We start from the raw sequence: 19900 nt of genomic DNA, 5'->3' as shown, positions 1-19900 counted from the left end.
GAGCAACCTGGTCTGGTGGGAGGTGTCCCTGCCCAGGGCAGGAGGGCGGAACTCAACAATCTTTAAGGTCCGTTCCAACCCAAACCATTCTATGATTCTTCATGGTTTACATCAAACCTAGGGAAAGGAGCAAATCCTGAGCCCAGCACAGACACAAAGGCGCAAAATGTCCTATTTTTTCAAATACAGGCACACCTCACAATAGTATGATTTTTCTAGTTCATTATCATAACTTATGCTCAGAGTCTTTGCTGGATTGAACAAGCTGAAACCATCTACCTTTGCAGCGTAGCTTCGGGGACGCACAACCACCTTCATCTGTGAAACCCTTCTATTTATACACTAGAGAAGAAAAGCATATAGTTTTACGTTTCTCTGACTTTTGATTTTCTTTTGAAAGGTCTTAGGTCTGGAGTTTTTTTTAAATCCCATCTATTCAGTCATGCACTCTGTTCAAAGGATCCTCCACATGTAAGATGACACAACTGCAAGTACCTTCTGCTTTTCTATTTTCCCCCTGAAATTTCAAAAGCCCATTTTGTCAGGGGAAGAAAGACCCAGACTGAAAATACTTCCACCCCGATGGTTAACTCTTTCCAGACTGAACAGTGTCGTCCCCTGCGACCGTTCACATCTTTAAAGTGGGCATCACTCCTCCCTTGTTTCACTGCTTCCTCTAATTTTACTTTTTTATCATCCTTTTTTGAAAATTCATGTCCTATCGTAGTAAAATGCTGAAATCACAGCAACTCTCTCACAGCCTGCAAGTTCCTAGTACCAAAGATCATCACCACCTTTCTCCTGTTCCAAGGAGGGACCATCAAATTCATTTCAGGAAGGAAGACGCAGCTTAATTAGGGAGAAGGGATATGCAAATGTGATCATGCGCGCCGACGTTTTATTTTTAGCAGCCTGGTGGCATTTCTGAGGCTCTGAGGAACGGAAACGTGGCTGCAGGAGGATGAAGGAAGTATCCCAGGAGCAGGTAAGAAAAAATCGCTGCCTGGAGTTCACAAAAAGGGGGAGAAGGCCAAACGCTTCAAGAACATTTTCTTACATTTCTCAAAAAAACCCCCCAACCAATTGCCTAAGAAAAAAATTAACATCTCAACCCTAAATTTTAGCTCAACTTGCATATTCCTTATGATTAAAGGTGTTTATACGGTGAAGTGCTCCAGGAGACACGTTAGAGAATGTGAAAAAATTCAGCTCGGTTTTAGGAAAAGCATCAAGAGAGGAATTTCAAGAAGGAATGTCATCGATTGCAGAAGTCCTTTTTCTAAATGTTTTCTGTGACCCCTAGATATACCCCCCTCCATGTGCTTCCATTTGCCAGTCTGAAAACAATTATCCCTCACAGCAACGCTAAAAGCTTTCCTGTTTTTAAAAGAGAGAGATCTGCTGTTTTCAAGGAACTGTCAAAATAATTCACCGTAGTTGTTCATACCTTTGCTGTAAAGTCATCACTAAAGATGAAAACAAAAGTCTTACATAAAATATTGGAATAAACTGGAACAGAATTCAACAATTTCCTTAGTGCATCAGGAGCGCTGAATTCCCATTATGCCATTTCCGAGTGTCCCCTTTTGGCTGGAGAGAGCATATATATTCACCTAAACCTTAAACCATAATTGAGTGTCCCCTTTTGGCTGGAGAGAGCATATATATTCACCTAAACCTTAAACTATAATTTAAAGTAAAGTTCTTGAGCAAAAGCACTTAAGAAAAAACCTTTCTCTATTTTATATTCTCAAGGTCTTTCAGTCCTAGATCTGTCGGGGACACTCAAAATACGGCAAGACCCCCAGGTGACAACGAAAACACAATATAAACCACAGAATTGGGTATTATCTGCTCTGGGCTTTCCATAGCTGGATGGAAAACTACAGACTGTGCCTCATGCTGGTATCTGCAAAGCACAACAGACCATCCCATCCCAGTAAAATCTGCAATAAATAGCTTTTTGTCATTCCGGAGCAACGTGGAACTTGGATCAGGACTTGGATGATCACTTGGTCACTCTTGTTGGTCACCGTTATTTCACTAAAACGAGTAAAAGCTCCCAAACAACCGTCAAAATCTGAACCTGGCATAATTATAGGGTTATTTTTTACTGAAGAAAGAAATATGGCATGTTTCATTTCATACATATTTCTCTCTCCCACCCTGAGCACTAGAAACAGCAGAAACCAAACCCAGTATCTCTTCCAACATAAAGGAAACGTGAAAATAATTAAGTTTCCTACCCCATTATTCTGGCATTTGCACGTTGAATTTACCAGGACGTTTCATCATAATAAATCACATCATTTTGGAACTAATTTTGATGGAAAAGAAAACAGAAGGAGGAAAAACAAAGTTATGAGAGTCATAGGGACTTAATTGATAAAATAACTCTTAGATGAAAGACCAAGAGCACCATCTAGGGGATACTGCGTGTTCTCACAGAGGTGAATACTCAGGAAAAGTAAGATAAAGCAGGTTTTTAGGCTTTGTATTTTGAGCTTGAGTTACTCTAGTCGGAATTTAATCTTAACTACAATATCAACAGTAAAATCACAGCTTTTTTTTTTTTTAAAAAAAAAAAAAAAGGACTGACGCAAAAAAAGCTGTATTAGACTTTGGATGAAATCTACTTACAGTAGTACTTCAGCACCAGAAAGTGGGCAGTTAGGCTGATAGATGTATATACAATTAAATGATATGTCCAAGTTCTTAAAATGCTTCGTTATTTATAATGAAATCTATACAAAACAGTTAAAAACGTGTTTTTATATACATTTTGGAAAAGAAAAAAAAAAAAAAAGTATTGTCTTCATTAGCAGACTGTATTATTTATCCCACCTGAACCCAAACCAAGCTCTCGGTGGCTTGTAACGGTGACAAAACCCCCATGTATTGCTTCAACAAGCCAAGTTGTAAGGCTAATTTCCAAAACCTACCACTGCAAAGCCAGTTTGGCTTTTAAACTCCCCAAATGATCGCTTGAAAAACAGCATGTAAGAGTAAAATACAGATTTTTCTTTTTTTTTTTAAAAGCCTTAGCTCACTTCGAAATTCGGAGGTTCAGCTTTGAAAGAGGCCAAACCGCTTATCCCCAATTTTGAAAAAAAAAAAGTCATTTATAGCAAAATACATCCCCCCCCACTCACCACCACCAGCCCCGTTTGTATTAGAATTAACACACCTGCCTGTTTCACAGGAACTTCGCAAACAACTTGGCCTCACTTTAAAATTTTATATTTAAATAAATAACCAAAGATTAAACTAGAGCAGACGAGCGTTTCATGTGCTTTATGGCACAAAGAAATGCTTCGTACACCCTTACCCTACCTCTTGTAAAGCATGAAAACAAAAATCCACTTTGCTACCAGTTAGTGATTTTGCTCATTTCCAAACATTCACCAACAAGAATTTTAAAAAAATAAACTATATATTTTTTTTTCGGCTTATGAAAAAATCTTAACTCTTAAGTGAGCACAAGTGCAAGAAAGCTGACCAATTCCAAAATTCCTGGGGCTTTTCCAGCACTGTCAGAAACACTTTTTCTCTCACATGCTATTTAAAAATACAAATATTTATTAAACATTTTTTTTTTTTTCCTCTTTTTTTTTTGTTTTTTTGATGGTGTTTTGCTCAACAGCTAACAAAAAGACACAGTAAAATAACGATCCCTTTTCACTGAAAGGTTTTTTCAGTATCTGGGCAAGGGCTTCAAGAGCACGAGCTGGAGAATTCGCTGCAGATTTGCTTTTTACCAGGAGTACGTTGCACCGTCTCGGGTTTTACTAAATCTTGGTAACTACACCTTTTTTTTAAGCTTTTTTTTTCCAGAAACAATTGTTAAGATGCAGCTTTTTTTTTTTTTTTTCCCCAATACCATCTCGTTAAAACGCACTGATGCTTCAAGGGTCCGATGAAGAACTTGAATAGGCAAAGTGCTCTAAGACATCGCAATACAAAGGGCATCTTGGATACACGAAATCCCCAAGAGCATTTTTTAAAGTGCACTCCCGGTGTCCCAATTCCTTAGGATTGTTCAGCAGAACTTCGAGAAGGGCTGGGCTCGGTCCCGTCCTCCGTGCTACTGTCCACATCTTGCTCCATGGCCGTCTCCTCGTCATCGAGGCGTTGACTGGTGAAGTTGTTGAGCTCCAGGAGCCCGCTGGGTTCCACCACCACGTTGGAGCTGGAGTGACAAGGGATGGAATAGTGAGGGATGGTCTGCAAGAAAGAAAAGATTTTTAAGTTCAAACGGGCAGTTTTCACAGGGAAAGGCATCTGTGTGAGTGCAGCTACTCATGGAAATGGGATATTGGGTTTCCAAGAGCAATATTCCCTACGTAAGGCTCATGGGACGTCACATTCTATTTGCTAAAGCTATATTGGGTTTCCAAGAGCAATATTCCCTACATAAGCACGTCACATTGTATTTGCTAAAGCCTCACACCACCCTTTCACCAAATGAGGTGGTGGAAGGTAAAATTTGAACAATTTTGCTGTTAAGACACTGATTTTGGCCTTGGATCTTCACTAAAGGGCTGTGAGAGCACAACCAACAGCTCAACCCCCAACGTCCACCACCCATCGTTCCCCAGATGCAAAGCAGAGGCAATGCTTTCCTCAGCCTTATCTTTTTTTCTTATCTTTTTCAGACAAGACGTTCAGATAGGAACGTCTGGACCAGCTTTGGTTTTCATGGATGATACAATACGAGCTTCGGCCCCGCTCAGAGCTGCTGCTGAGGAAACACAACGGATCTAAGCTATTTATTTCTGCTCATCATTTCCACAGATTGTAGAAATAAAATTTACAGCTTTATACAACTGAAATTCTGGGCAGTGTTCTACTTTTGAATCGGGTCGTAGAGCGCCACAACGATAAACGATGCAGATTCTCAAAATATACAGCAACAGAAATCTACCTTTGTCTATTTAGGGAAAAGAGGACTAAAAACGAGCACAAAAATGATGATTTCTACAAAAGCGAGGTGTTTGTCTATTTAGGGAAAAGAGGACTAAAAAACGAGCACAAAAAATGATGATTTCTACAAAAGCAAGGTTCACTGCAATGAAGGTTTTACAAAGTAGCATGAAAAATTACTTTCCCACAGATTACTTTCCCACATCAGAAGTATCTTCAACACAAATACAATATGCAATAAGACTGATTCAAGCCATGCTGTCATTTGTGTGAATATACACAACGCCAACAAAATAGTCATATAATAGGACTACAAGTCCTCAGATGACTTAAATGCTTCCTTGGTTGACATTCTGACCACGTACTACATCATAAAACATCATATTTAAGACAACAAAATCAATGAAAATATCAATTATCAGTTTAGGCAACAACTCAAGGCATTTAGGCTAAGAATCAATAGTCATTTTATCTCAGAAGCTGTAAGACTGGTTAAAAGTGAAGTTACAGAATCACAGAATGATATGGGGTTGGAAGGGACCTCTGGAGATCATCTAGTCCAACCCCCTTGCCAAAGCAGGTCCACCCAGAGCAGGTTGCACAGGAACCTGTCCGGGCTGATTTTGAACATTAACAAGCCTTCTTCTGAATCCAGACCTTATTTTGCTGAAAAAAATGAAAAAAACCCTTACTTTTTTGGGTGCTAATTTTATACTCGGTGGTAAGATTAATTGATACCATAAAAATTTCTACATTGTAGTTCCACGGTAAGCGGTGAAGGTCGCATTTTTAAGCATCTCAAATGAGAGTACTTTGCAAAATGAGATGATCTTGGTTTGTTTTCTGAACAGAAAAAGAAAGGGAGACACCGAGGACACGGGGAATGATACAGCACTAGAGAAACTCGAGCTCAATTTAAGAATTACACGCTTATGAAGGAGTAAATCCATTACAAAGGAGGAAAAGAACCAAAAAGAGGGGAAGGAAAACAAAAATCCTGGAACACCGTTCAGTTGTTATCATCACACTAGACACGAGTTTGCTCTGCTCAACCTTTTGCCTTATTCGCTCTGGTCTTCTCTTACCTGGATAACAATTTCTGGTGAGCTCTCTTCAGCTTTCTTTTGGGACATACTCTGAATGTGTACAAACTGGTTTGTTGTAGGCATTCCGTGTGCATCGGGTTTCCTCTCTGTTAAAGTAGGACCACCAGCAGGAGGACTGGAACTGGATTCTGCACGTGTCTGTTGCTGGGGGATGGAAGTTGCCGTCATCCCTACTGCGGTCCCCCTGGGCACCCGGGTACAAGGTGACGACTCTGCTTGGCTAACGAGCTTACTAGCGGACACGGCCTCCTTTTTGGGATCCACTAGGGTAGGTTCTAGGTTTGAATCAATCTGAGCTTCCACCATAGACACTCTCAAAATATCTGCTACGGCTGTCGTCGCGGGCGCCTGCGTGGGGAATAGGCTGGGGACCGGCAACGCCAGTTTGGGCACAGAACCTGCTACTTTTGAAACAGGAGGAGGCTGAGGCCCCTCAAAAGTTATCTTTGTAACAGTGGATCCTTGCGTTATAATTGGAGGCTGCACCTGAAAATCAAATTTTTGTTGTGCATGTTACAGCTAGATTATTTTATATATATTTTTCTTAAAAAAAAAAAAAAATCTAATCAATATTTCCAAGGACAGTATGGCACAAACAACATACTTGCTATTAGGAAGACAGTTGAAACTCAGTGTTTTTAACAAAGGAATTAGCAATGATCTGGTAACAGTTAATCGAAGCCTGGGGAAAAGCAGCTTTTTAGGCCGCTAGATAAGGATTGTAGAAGTATAATACCACAGCAGCCTTGTTTTCCTTTGGGATTTACATCCCCATGTGATGTTTGTTAACCCTCTTGTTTTCACATGTATTCCTGAAAAGGCCAAAAAAAAGAATAAAAAAAAAAATTGGGATCCACTAGGGTAGGTTCTAGGTTTGAATCAATCTGAGCTTCCACCATAGACACTCTCAAAATATCTGCTACGGCTGTCGTCGCGGGCGCCTGCGTGGGGAATAGGCTGGGGACCGGCAACGCCAGTTTGGGCACAGAACCTGCTACTTTTGAAACAGGAGGAGGCTGAGGCCCCTCAAAAGTTATCTTTGTAACAGTGGATCCTTGCGTTATAATTGGAGGCTGCACCTGAAAATCAAATTTTTGTTGTGCATGTTACAGCTAGATTATTTTATATATATTTTTCTTAAAAAAAAAAAAAAATCTAATCAATATTTCCAAGGACAGTATGGCACAAACAACATACTTGCTATTAGGAAGACAGTTGAAACTCAGTGTTTTTAACAAAGGAATTAGCAATGATCTGGTAACAGTTAATCGAAGCCTGGGGAAAAGCAGCTTTTTAGGCCGCTAGATAAGGATTGTAGAAGTATAATACCACAGCAGCCTTGTTTTCCTTTGGGATTTACATCCCCATGTGATGTTTGTTAACCCTCTTGTTTTCACATGTATTCCTGAAAGGGCCAAAAAAAAGAAAAAAAAAAAAAATAATTGTACTTTTCTGGAGTTAGATAAAATACATTTGGTTTTTTTCTTTTTTTTTTTTTTTCATGTTCCTCAATCTTTACTTTTTCCCCTCCCAAGGAAAATCAAGTTACTCCTGTACACAAAAGCCATATAATTTCAGGAAGATGTAAACTACAAAGGAAGACGTACAATGGAGAGCCTTAGGAGACTGCAGTGTATCCATCTTTATTTCCACAGAAATAAAAAGTGCTACGGGAACGGAAATTAATAACGTGTCGTTATCTAAAAATTAAAAGAAAATAATTAGGGATAAATTCCATGCACCAGTGGTGGCAGAAATTCCTAAGAACTGTCCAACAAAACACGTTTGTGAGCTCTATGGATTTTTTTTAATATTTTTTTTTTCCCCGATAACATGTGCTTCTCTTTCCTAGTGTCAACCTTCTGACGGGGGTAATTAACACCAGCGGAATGAGGAGTTCTCTCTTGCCAGGACAAAACACTGCTACAGCGAGAGGGTTGGTGTTTTTGAATTCTATTTTTTTTTTGTTTTGTTTTGTTTGTTTGTTTTTCCTTGAACAGCGAGGTGTTATTTTGCATGCTATCAATATTCCGTTACCTGGCTCGCTGGCTGTTTCTCTGAAGAGGCAGGTAGCTGCATTTGACTCTGGGGGGGTTGGGGTTGCACGTAGATTTTTTGTGCCGTTGGTGCCTGTTGCAGTTTGGGCAGCTGCTGCGTGGTTTTTACTGCCAGCACCTGTACTACAGTTTGCTGTGGCTGCGCCACTAAGGTAGGGAGTTGCCTTTCTTTGGCCACCATATGGTGGGGGGGGTGCTGTGCATCTGGTTTGGTCTGTGCTTGCTCTTGCTGCAGGGGGTTTAGCTTTTGATGCCTTATAGAAAGCTGGGGCATTTGTGGGAGTTTGTGCTGGATTTGGTCGGCCTGCAGGTGGATTGTCTGCTTCTGCTTAGTCTGGAAACACTGCAGAGTTTTCACTTGCAGTTGAGTCTGTTCCAGCTGCGGCTGACTCAGTTTTTGCTGTTTTGGCGCCTGGGATTGTGTCAGGGCAGATCTGTAAAACAGGCCAGTCTGAGGATCTAAGGTGTCCATCTCTTCCACTTCTCCTTCCTCAGTTCCAAGCTGTTCACTGTGTTTGGTAAACGCAGTGTGACTGCTTAAGGCCTTAATAGGAAGAAGGTAGAGCAAGTTAGTAAAGAGAAATAGAAATTATAACATAGTTTCACAATAATACAAAATCTAAAAATGTTTCAATCGGACTAATTTAACTTTTTTTACCATTTCAGGCTCCCAATTCACGTATAAAGACACATTTACACAGAGATTCTGTAATATGTAAGCAACCAAGAGGTATTCTTATCATGTTAAAATACGGTATATCTAGCTTTAATGTGACAACAATACCTGTATAACTAATGCTCAGAGGAGATTATCACAGAATGATATGGGGTTGGATTATGTTGCCCTCACGTGTGTCAGATTAAGGATCAAAGCCTCTAAGGTTGCATGGCAGTTGGATACAGAATCACAGGATGGTTCAGGTTGGAAGGGACCACAAAGATCATCCAGTTCCAACCCCCTGCCATGGGCAGTGACACCTCCCACCAGACCAGGTTGCTCAAAGCCACGTCCAGCTTGGCCTTGAACACCTCCAGGGATGGGGCAGCCACAGCTTCACTGGGCAACCTGGACCTCACCACCCTCACAGCGAGGAATTTCTTCCTAATACCTCATTTAAATCTCCCCTCTTTCAATTTAAAACCATTACCCCTCGTCCTACGGCTCCACTCCCTGATCAAGAGTCCCTCCCCATCTCTCCTGGAGCCCCTTTAGGGACTGGAAGGGTCTCCAAGGTCTCCCTGGAGCCTTCTCTTCTCCAGGCTGAACCCCCCCAACTCCCTCAGCCTGTCCTCCCAGCAGAGAGGCTCCAGCCCTCCCAGCATCTTCATGGCCCCAAGATGGCATGAAGCAGCAGGGATTAGCAGGTGGTTGAACCAGTAGCTCCCCATTAAAGCCAGAGTCTCCCTGCACAGTAAATTCTTATTCTGCCTCTTGAGAGCTTTCGTCCTTTCCATGATTTCTTCTGCAGCTCTCCATATACCTACAGCCTACCCTATTTCAGCAGGGAACTTCTCTTTCCTTCCTCAAAATCTTTATTGCAATTTTATTTGGGGCATTGCACAAACACAGATTTTTTTGAGGGATTTGAAGGAGTAAGAGATCTACGTTACTATACTTTGCATACCATGGTATAAATGTATTAATAAGTGGCCTTAGCAAGAGGAGGCAGCTACTCAAACACCTGTGAGAATATTCTCTTTGAAGTGGGTTTATAACCCTAACACAGTGGTGTCCTGATCCGCAGCTGAGGTTCCTTGAAATTAAAGCACTGCAGAGTTGGAGCAGGTCTTGAACAACAGCATCAGAGTGGCTTCAGAATGACTTCACCACAAGCTACCTTGAAATTAAAGCACTGCAGAGTTGGAGCAGGTCTTGAACAACAGCATCAGAGTGGCTTCAACACAAGCTATAGTGTTTGTTTGAAGTGTTTGGGATCCTCATTGTACTGGTCTAAATATGAACTTACTTCTTCATTCAGAGAAGTTTCCATATTCACAAACTAAAGCCCTCCAGTGAAAAAAAGACACCGTGTGCTCTGTGTGCTGACCAGATCCTGCTCCATCCCTCTTCCCTCAACACTGACACCAACACAACCTAAAGAGCCTTGAGCATTGCAATACAGAAAAAAAGCTTATTGCTGTTGGAGAGGTGACAGAGACAGCAAGAACTCATGCAGGGAGCACTATCTTTCTCACAGTTGCTGTTAATACCTCTTATTTAACAATCTCAAATCATCCTATCAACTGCTTCCCTTTTATCCCACCACCGTCACCATCAAAACAGGCAATATTATAATTAAGTTCTTAATCTTCCCTTAGGCTTCCCATTTTCAGGGGGAGCAACGCAACATCCTCATGGAGAACAAGCCCTGGTCCTACAAAATTCATACGTTTATAGACTGTTGGGAAAAGAAAGGGTACAACCTGTTGCATGATATGGGTAATGGCGCCTGTGGAGGATGCGGGGATCGATTTCACCACGACAGAAGTCTGCGTTGCCGTCTGCGACTGAGCCACGTGCTGCAGCAGGGTCCTCTGGGGCTGAGACGACTGCTGGTGGGGCTGGGACCGGTGGCTGACTGCAAGGAAAGAGGTGAGTGGCACTTCTCCACAGCTAACCGCGCTAACTGCAACTATTGAAGCTTCAACGGAAAGCGTAAATGAGTGAAAAGAAAGTTCTGAGCACAAAAAAAAGATCTTTTGCCGTATGCCAGCTTCCACCTGGAAGTGCAGAGCTATTCTGAGAAGCCACTTAAAGTAGCATCTCAGGAGTTGTGCTTTTGTCTCTTGAGTAATGACAGAATCACAGAATCATATGGGGTTGGAAGGGACCTCTGGAGATCATCTAGTCCAACCCCCTGCCAAAGCAGGTCCTCCTAGAGGAGGTTGCACAGGAACTTGCCCATGCAGGTTTTGAATGTCTCCTGAGATGGATGACTCTTGGTCCAAACCTCCTCCAGCCTCCCTCTCCCATCACACCAACTTTGCAAGCAGAATTTAGACTCCATTTTCAGCTGGGTTCTCTATACAGCACCAGCATAACTCTGTAGAACACGAGTTATTCTGCAATTTTCACACCATTAAAAGCACCTGCACGATTGACTGCAATTAAGAACAGCAAGCCTTGCTCACCACATTGCTGCCGCTGATAAACCAAGAAATACTCTCCAGAGCACAGGTTAAAATTTGAAAGATCTGCAATTACAAAGTGTTTGGGTATTGTGAGAGCAAGTGAGGTTGATAAGAAGTCACAGACCGAAAGATGGAGATTTTATCGTGGGTCTATGTCACTTTTTAGAACAGATCCAGCACGAGTTATGCACTTGCATTAATGGCTCTGTAATTAAAAAGTGGATTGACAGAGAAATAATCTTTTGCCGAGAAGAAAAAACAACGACAAACCATTCTATATTGCAGTCACTGATAAGACATGAATCTAAATTGCTTTACACCCGTCCATACCAATACGTAAATATTTGCTTTAATTAACTTTTGAGTTACAAAATGATTACTAACTGAAGCAGAACAAGCAAAATTTTAATGCGGTTGTTAACGTAACTTCAAGTTGAAAAGTTTCTAGCGACCTTCCTGAAAGTTAAAAGAAAGGTCCTATTTCGAATTAATATGCTAATTTTACTTTTCCACTCCAAGAAAGGAGTTGGATTCATTCAATATCGGCCTGCATGCTGTGCCAGATCCATCACGGATATCCCCCAACAGTTCCTGCACAATCGTAAAGCTTCATTTAAAAATAAAGTTTCTAACCTATATGGTTGTGTAGATATTCTTCCGAATGTGAAGCAATACAGTGTTGTCTTCCTGAGTCTGCAGACAGACAAAAAACGGTGACACTAAGGTGTGGGACCTTCATCTCATGAGGAAACACATGCTGAAACCCAGCTCCCATATAAAATGTGCCTAATCCTTAGGTCTAGGGTCGTGCAAGGAGATTTCACAACAGATTACAGACTGTTTACTATCTCACTACTGAATTTTGAGCAGAAAATTGAGCTAGGTGGATTATTGATGAATCCCGAGAAGCGCAAGTTAATACAAAAAGCAAAAGCCAAAAACCTGCATTCCCTGTGTTCACAGAAACCAGAAGGGCTTAAAATCTAAGAGCAAAACACCCAGTTTTGGGCTGTAGCAGAAACTGCTGTTGGTCAATTCAAAGCAGCCTGCAGATTCCTGTATATCAACTCATGGTTTTATAAGAATTCCAGTATTTCAAGTAGTAATCACAGCTCAAGGAAATTTTCAACTTTCATACTTCTAAGCTGCAGAGAAGGACTTAATTCTACAAAGATACCGACTGTAATTTCCAATCCTCCCTGCAAAGGGCCCTGTTTTACATCAACTTTTACAGCAAGACCCAGCAAAACCCAGAACCTTGACTAGAAGCTCAGTGAACAACATCTGTGTGAGTGAAGATAACGGACTGTTAATTGGAGATCCCCTTAACACTATTTATTATACTTTTGAGCTTGTTTTAAGAGATTCAGGGAGCATGCCTCAAACATTCAAAATTGAAGCCAGATACAGTAAGTGTTATTTAAAAGAATAACATCCTTCCCCCAGCTCCAATTTCACACAACTTCTTAAATTCAGACCATACAAGGGATGGAAGCGAGGGGAGGAGGCAAAAAGCAGGAAAATGAAAATACCAGATTAGGCATTTAACACTAAAAACACTGGAATTAGAGACATACTTATACAATTTAATATAATCAAGTTTTATTCCTCTTTTCCAATGAGGATTTTCAACACGCTTTTGTTTTCATTTTCCAAATAAAGTAGAGAGGACCAATAATGTGGACTTAAGAAATTAAAATGGGAAACAGGTTATTTGATCCTCTCATCTACATATGGGAAGGGGCTCACACCCTGGGGTAGGAGGGAAAGTCAGAGAGAAGCAGGAGTTAAGGACTTACACAAAATGGACAACCAGACAGGAGGAGTCAAGAGTTTAAAAAGTTAAGACCTGAATCCCAGCCATAATTTTGATTTGAATAATGTATTTAAAAAGTGCAAATTTATCAGTTCAAAGCCTTCTAGCAAATGAAGGAACTGGGGATTACATTAGCATGCTAAATGTACATCTGGCTTTAAAACTCCCTTACTCCTGGAAAGTAACATTTTTCAAATATGTGTTAAACCAACTCAAAGCCTGACTCCTCTCAATATGTACAAAAAATAGTACTTGGTTCCTGTAACTTCATTTTCTACGTTCTTCTTACTAGATATTTTCCATAAAGACAAGTGGGACAAGCCTGTCCTCTCCATCAGATCAGGGAACAGAAAACTGTTCAACTACAATGTCTAGAAGCAACAGCCCTTTGTTTCAGTTAGAAATGTTCTCCACTGTGCCCCAGAAAAGCAGCTCAGTCCCCTACATGAGGTCTCGAGAGTAGAAGAAAAGACTCATTTCCTCTACAGCAAATTACAGCAAAAAACCACAAAAATGAAACCCCATCCTAAGAAAACTCCAAAAACAAGTCCTCAGACTTCAACTGCAAACCCAGCATCACGCTGCTTCAGTCACTTACCAGTTGTGATATATTCAGCAACTAATTCCGACTCGACTACAGCAATCGAAGGACTTTCTGGAGAATGTCTCTTTTCTTGGGTCATCTGGATTGGGACAGCCATTTGGCTCAAGTCAATGGTAGGCTGCCGTGGCTTTGATTCTAACTTTTCCTTCACTGCTTTAGAAGAAAAGAAAAACAAAGTAAAGCTCCAATATATAAAACGACATAATAAAATAAACCTCTGGTATAAATATGTGGTGAGTGGACTAGTGAAGTGATGGCTCCCCAGTACTGGACACTGGTGAGGCCCCATCTTGAGGGCGTCCTTCACTGCTTTAGAAGAAAAGAAAAACATAAAGTAAAGCTCCAATATATAAAATGACGTAATAAAATAAACCTCTGATATAAATATGTGAGTGATGGCTCCCCTGTACTGGGCACTGGTGAGGCCCCACCTTGAGGACTCTGTGTCCAGTTTTGGCCCCTCACAAGAGGAAAGACGTTGAGGGGCTGAAGCATGTCTAGTGAAGGGCAACAGAGCTGGTGAGGGGTCTGGAGAACAAGTCTTGTGAGGAGCGGCTGAGGGAGCTGGGGGTGTTGAGCCTGGAGAAAAGGAGGCTGAGGGGAGACCTTCTGGCTCTCTCCAACTCCCTGAAAGGAGGGTGTAGCCAGAGTGTAGTCTCTTCTCCCAAGGAACAGGCCATGGGACAAGAGGAAATGGTCTTAAGCTGCATTAGGATGGAAATTAGGAAAAATTTCTTCACTGAAAAGGTTACAAAGCATTGGAACAGGCTGCCCAGGGAAGTGGTGGAGTCACCATCCCTGGAGGTATTTAAAATCTGGGGAGACGTGGTGCTGAAGGACATGGTTTAGTGATGGCTTTTGTCACTGTTAGGTCAATGGTTGAACTGGAGAATCTAAAAGGTCCCTTTCAACCCAGACGATTCTATGATTCTAAATGCAAAAGTTTAATTAAGTACAAAGTTAATATTATATAATATTTAAACAAAATATTGGAGGATAAGGAAAAATGGATCAGGCTGATTTAAGATAGGTGCTTTTTAATTACAAAACCTATCACAAACTGCTGCTTAAGCAAGTAATAAGCTTTGAAACTGCATGTTTTCACACCTGTTGTCTGCTGAAGTTCCAGCAACGCTTTTATCGTGGAAGTGGCCGACTGAGATTCACTGGACACATCCTGGTAAATTATTGTAGGGCTGGTGTCCACAGCAATTTCATGTTCTGACCAATCTTGACTTCTTGAAGCAATCACATGGACCACGGGCTGAGAATCTGCTCGCAAAAGAACAAAGGCACATCAAGTCATCACAGAATCTTTTTGGGTTGGATGTCTCCTGTCCAACTTCTTGCTTTAAAGCAGGGCTATAGTTCAAAATCAGACCAGGTTAGACATTATCCATTAGAGTTCTGAACACTGCCAAAGATTCGTGCTCTCATTCCTCAATGCCTTAGCTTTTATTACAATTGACTCAAAGGAAAACTCTGCTGATGTTATGAACAGTTTCGAGCATAAAAAAAAAAAAAGATCCTGTATCTAAAACCTTTGGTTTGAACAATCAAAGTTCGCTAGGTTTCTTTGTATATTGAATTTGCCCTGGATCAAACTTTTTCAGAATGTTTTAGCAGTTCAGGTGATCAACATGTACTAGTGCTAATTAACATTCCGCATTAACAGCTCCTAAATTTTTTATAAGTTTGTTGCATCTTCAGCTTTTTTTATTTTACTTAAAAGGGCCATATAGACCAACAGTTACAGAATTATATAGAAAAGGTGACTGAAAGGGATGTAAGTATATACTTTTGCTTTTTTCTGATGTAGGGATACACCCTATGGCCACTCCTGACCAAAGACCAGGTGTTATCTCCACCCTATATTAATCCTCCTCTACCACACAAAGAGCTGTATTTGTATCATGACTTGAAGCCATGGCAGCATCCCCATCAGCATTGCATGTCTGATATATATCCTGATGTATATATGCATGCCTAGAAAAGGACCAAAATTTGTGGTCCTGTGACAACTTTCAATCACCCAGTGGAGAGATGCTTCCATACAGTCAGGAAAGAGGGTGGCAGAGCACGGGCTGCCAAAAAGAAACCCAAAAAACTGCTAGAAGTAAGCAGTGTAGCAAACTCCCCCAAAAGAAGGAACAGGCTGGAAAAGGCACTGGAACAGCAAGTCAGACCCCAGCAAGAAACAATTCTCTCCCCTTTTCATATAGGAAATGGAGACATATAGACTTGGGGGTGTTGGTGGACGAGAAGGTCAATGTGAGCCACCAACATGTGCTGGCAGCCCAGAAAGCCCCCAGCATCCCGGGCTGCATCCAAAGAAGCATGGCCAGCAGGGTGATGGAGGTGATTCTGCCCCTCTGCTCCACTCTGGTGAGATCCCACCTGGAGTACTGCCTCCAGCTCTAAAATCCTCAACACAGGAAGGACCTTGTTGGAATGGGTCCAGAGGAGGCCACAAAGATGCTCCAAGGGCTGGAGCCCCTCTGCTGTGAGGACAGGCTGAGAGAGTTGGGGGTGTTCAGCCTGGAGAAGAGAAGGCTCCGGGGAGACCTTATAGCAGCCTTCCAGTCCCTAAAGAGGGCCTACAGGAGAGATAGGGAGGGACTCTTGATCAGGGAGTGGAGCCATAGGGCAAGGGGTAACAGTTTTAAACTGAAAGAGGGGAGATTTAAGTGAGATATTTAGGAAGAAATTCTTTACTGTGAGCATGGTAGGGCACTGGCCCAGGTTGCCCAGAGAAGCTGTGGCTGCCCCATCCCTGGAGGGGTTCAAGACCAGGCTGGATGGGGCTTTGAGCAACCTGGTCTGGTGGGAGGTGTCCCTGCCCATGGCAGGGGGTTGGAGCTGGATGGTCTTTAAGGTCCCTTCCAACTCAAACCATTCTATGATTTCCATAAATAGCTTGTAAAAGATAAATAAAGCCCTAAGGGAAGTGAACAATGACACTCACTGCTAACTGATTGGGTGAAAACTTGTGCTAAAAGGAGACAGTGAGTTATGTGAGACAGCTCGTTCATATTTCATGTGACGTTAATACACACCTTGGGAGCTCTGGGAGGACTCTGTAGAAGAAGAACTGCTCTCGGTGTAGGTTTGTGGTTCTTCTTTCACTTCTGGGAGAGATGAATTTCCTGTCTCCGCTACCCTCGACGCCTGCTGTAACGTTTCAGTCACCAACTGCCTAGTTTGTTCACTCACAACTGTTGCTTGAAACGTCACTGGCTTTGGTTTTATGAGAACCTAATTAGAAAGACAAATTTTGGGTATAGTAAGAGCCCTCAAAAGACGAGATCTGAGCAATCAGAGAACAGGGTGCTACTTGGATCAATGTAAAGACCTACATAACATTAATAATTTACTGAAAAAAAATCTACCTGTAAATTCAGCAGCTCTGATTATTAAACCACAAAGGCACAAGAACGTACTTCTCACTCAATAATTTGAAGTACTCAACACAATAAATCACTAAACAGTCATTTTTCAGGGCTGGATACAACTATGGTGTGACAAGAGAAAGCTACGCAAGTGAGCTGGAACATGCACTGCACTGGTAAGGACAAGCACCTCTCCTCCACAGCCCGCAATAAATACAGTCTTGAACAATCAAGACATGCAAAATAAGGTATCTGATAAAAGTTTAGTTCTTTTAGATAATAAGTGCAACCAGAGAAAAAGCTGAAACTGAAAACGTCCAGAAATAAGCCAGATTCTCTGTATACAGCCCCAGCAACTACACAAAGTTGCAGGGAACAACCTGAACATAAAATTAACGAGAAAATAACTTCAATAAAACCTCAGATTTGATGGATGACCTATGTCCAGACTCCGTGTCTTTATTTCTCACGATCTAGCCATTACCTGCAAGACTTAAACAGGCATCTAGAGCCACGACCAGACAGTTTCAGCTGCATAAAAGGCTTAGTAAATACTTCTGGCTTGCTCTAGGCCTCCAGAAACAGCAAACAAATGCAAACACTGTGCTCAAGAAATCAGAATCAAGGCCACCTGGTTACACCCCTAAGTCTTATTCCCCATAGACATATATTAATCCTGCAACAAATGCGGCAACACAGTTGAAAAATTATTTACTTCCCATTAAAATTTAGGGGTACATTTCAAGACAGAAATGGGTCCTCACTGTACCTGCGTTTTCCCTTGCTGACCATAAACAATTTTAGTTGGGATGATTTTGGTGGCTGGCTGGACCGTGGACCCTATTCCTTTTGGCTGTGTAACAATCATTTTTGTGATGGGTCTTGTGGCAGTGATGATAGCAGGTTTTGCTCCTGCTGGCACTGCCTGAATAGTTTTCTCCCCCTGTAGAGAAGTCAAAGTTTACAGGTTAACTTAGTGAAATTCTTCAGAGAGACCCACTTCTCTAAAAAAATACACAGTTATAGGTGAGCGTGTGTACCATGAAATCAACCTGCTGCTGCTGCAACTAGTTTTTTTTTGGTATCAAATACCAATCAAAGACCAAGAACAAAAAACTCTATGGCTTTGAATGGAAAAGCTACCAAAATCCCCTTTCCATTACTTTACCTTTTGAGCTGCTCTGAAGGGGTGAAGGAAAAAGATTAACTAAAAGACACTGACAAGTTTTTTTTTCAAGTTGCTTCAAAGAATTCACACAAGTCCTCCTCAAATGTTTTTTTTTAAAACTTCTTACTTCTATTAACACTAACTTTGGCAAGACATCTACAAAACTTGAACTGAGATTCTAAAAAGGAATTATTGAAATGTAGATCTCTGTCTTATCCCTAGGATCAAGACATTAGTTAAACATGGACTTTTTTTGTTAAACTAAAAGTTCACTTATTACAAAAATGCAGATTTGCAGCTGTTTCACAGGAAACATTTGATTTTGGAATAATGCTGGCATATGACTAGACTCCTGATAGCTTAAGAAAAGCAAAGACATTGAGCAAGCTTTCTATTTTTTTTAGCTCCACACAGTAACAAACCAGATGAGAAAAAAAGAACATTGCCAGTTCTCCCAGTATTCCTACCCATTCCCATCGTGCAGCTGGAAATCTCCAAGAACTACACTTGTTCTAAAAATATCATTACATTCTGGTGGTTCCTACTATGTAACAGCACAAGATTTTCTCTTGTGTATGTGAGAACCCGACAGAAAATACAGCTTTATGTTTTGTAAACTAGGAAAGTTCAAAATCTTTAAAAAAATTCCTAAAAGTTTTTTTTTTTTAAAAAAAAGAAAATCTCTCTACTCAGCCCTGCTACTCAAGCAGACTTTTAAAGATTACATGATTAACACATTAAATCTCACAGTTCTATCTAGGAACATAAAGCATGTCATCATTTTTATTTACTAACACTTATAGGTAAACCCAGCTAGAGCTGGAAACTTGATTTTGCTCTTGGTACACATCAGGTGATCAAAAAATAACTGAACACGATACAATACTCAGGTACAGGATATTACTGTGTTACACACCATGGAAATTGAAAGGTGATACCCTACCCCTTACTGTGAGGGGACAGTTTATTTCTGCCCTTTACATCCAAAAGATAAATGGTTGGAGATGCAGGTCTATAACACAGGACCGTGGTTCTCACTAGAGCACAAACAGGGTAAGATTCTAATAATTTGCTCCTACTTAATCCCTTCCAGATTACAAAAATCATTAACCATGGAAAAAAAGCAAGCTCAACAGTTTTCATTTTCCTTTGAGGACATTCCCAGCTTGTTTTAAGCATCTTTCACACCCTGCCAAGACATCCTTGCTTTTCAAACATCCCTGACATTAAGGCATGCTGTATCTGTTAAGGAGCTCATGCGCAGTTTGCTTTTAATAGGGAATTTAGCAGAACAAACACAGCAGCCACCACGCAGCCTCTCGCTCGACAGCTGAGACTGGAAACTCTTACTTACCCCAGCGTTCAACAGCGTGGTGACAACATTTTTGCCTGGAAGCCCTTGAATTGTAGTTCCTTTACCAGTAGTCTTTTGCACAACAATCACATTGGGTTTGGACGTCATGGGAATTGTAGTGATTTTGGTTGTAGTTCCTAAATTTTGGTGGGAAAAGAAATAATGTGCACTTTATCACACGTAAGTTTCCTTCCACTGCAGAAGTCTGTGAGCTACAGAGTGAGCTACAGAGGAATCACTGCATTTAAATCTGACATTACAAAAAAAAAAAAAAAAAAAAGATCTGTCTGTACTAAAGGACCTCTACAAAAAGGCTTTAAATGTTTTTTAAACCTGTATCTAAGGTTAATT

At 41.1% G+C, this 19900-nt stretch overlaps 1 protein-coding gene across 1 annotated transcript in view; it reads right to left on the bottom strand.

Annotated features, from left to right (window-relative positions):
- Positions 1-2579: 2579 nt before the first annotated feature.
- The window catches only part of EMSY (EMSY, BRCA2-interacting transcriptional repressor), a 50373-nt gene continuing 33052 nt past the window's right edge, over positions 2580-19900 (bottom strand). The window contains exons 12-20 of the mRNA XM_014960614.1: positions 19550-19686; positions 17797-17970; positions 16695-16893; positions 14746-14910; positions 13633-13788; positions 10511-10665; positions 8067-8630; positions 6009-6515; positions 2580-4224 (exon numbers count right to left, since the gene is read on the bottom strand). Of these exons, the coding sequence (XP_014816100.1) occupies positions 4030-4224; positions 6009-6515; positions 8067-8630; positions 10511-10665; positions 13633-13788; positions 14746-14910; positions 16695-16893; positions 17797-17970; positions 19550-19686 (2252 nt within the window). The 3' untranslated portion in view covers positions 2580-4029. The remainder of the gene's footprint in view (positions 4225-6008; positions 6516-8066; positions 8631-10510; positions 10666-13632; positions 13789-14745; positions 14911-16694; positions 16894-17796; positions 17971-19549; positions 19687-19900) is intronic.

This window comes from Calidris pugnax, unplaced genomic scaffold (assembly GCF_001431845.1).
Source record: "Calidris pugnax isolate Ruff unplaced genomic scaffold, ASM143184v1 scaffold270, whole genome shotgun sequence".
Classification (NCBI taxonomy): domain Eukaryota; kingdom Metazoa; phylum Chordata; class Aves; order Charadriiformes; family Scolopacidae; genus Calidris; species Calidris pugnax.
This window is presented reverse-complemented; position numbering and strand designations above follow the sequence as displayed.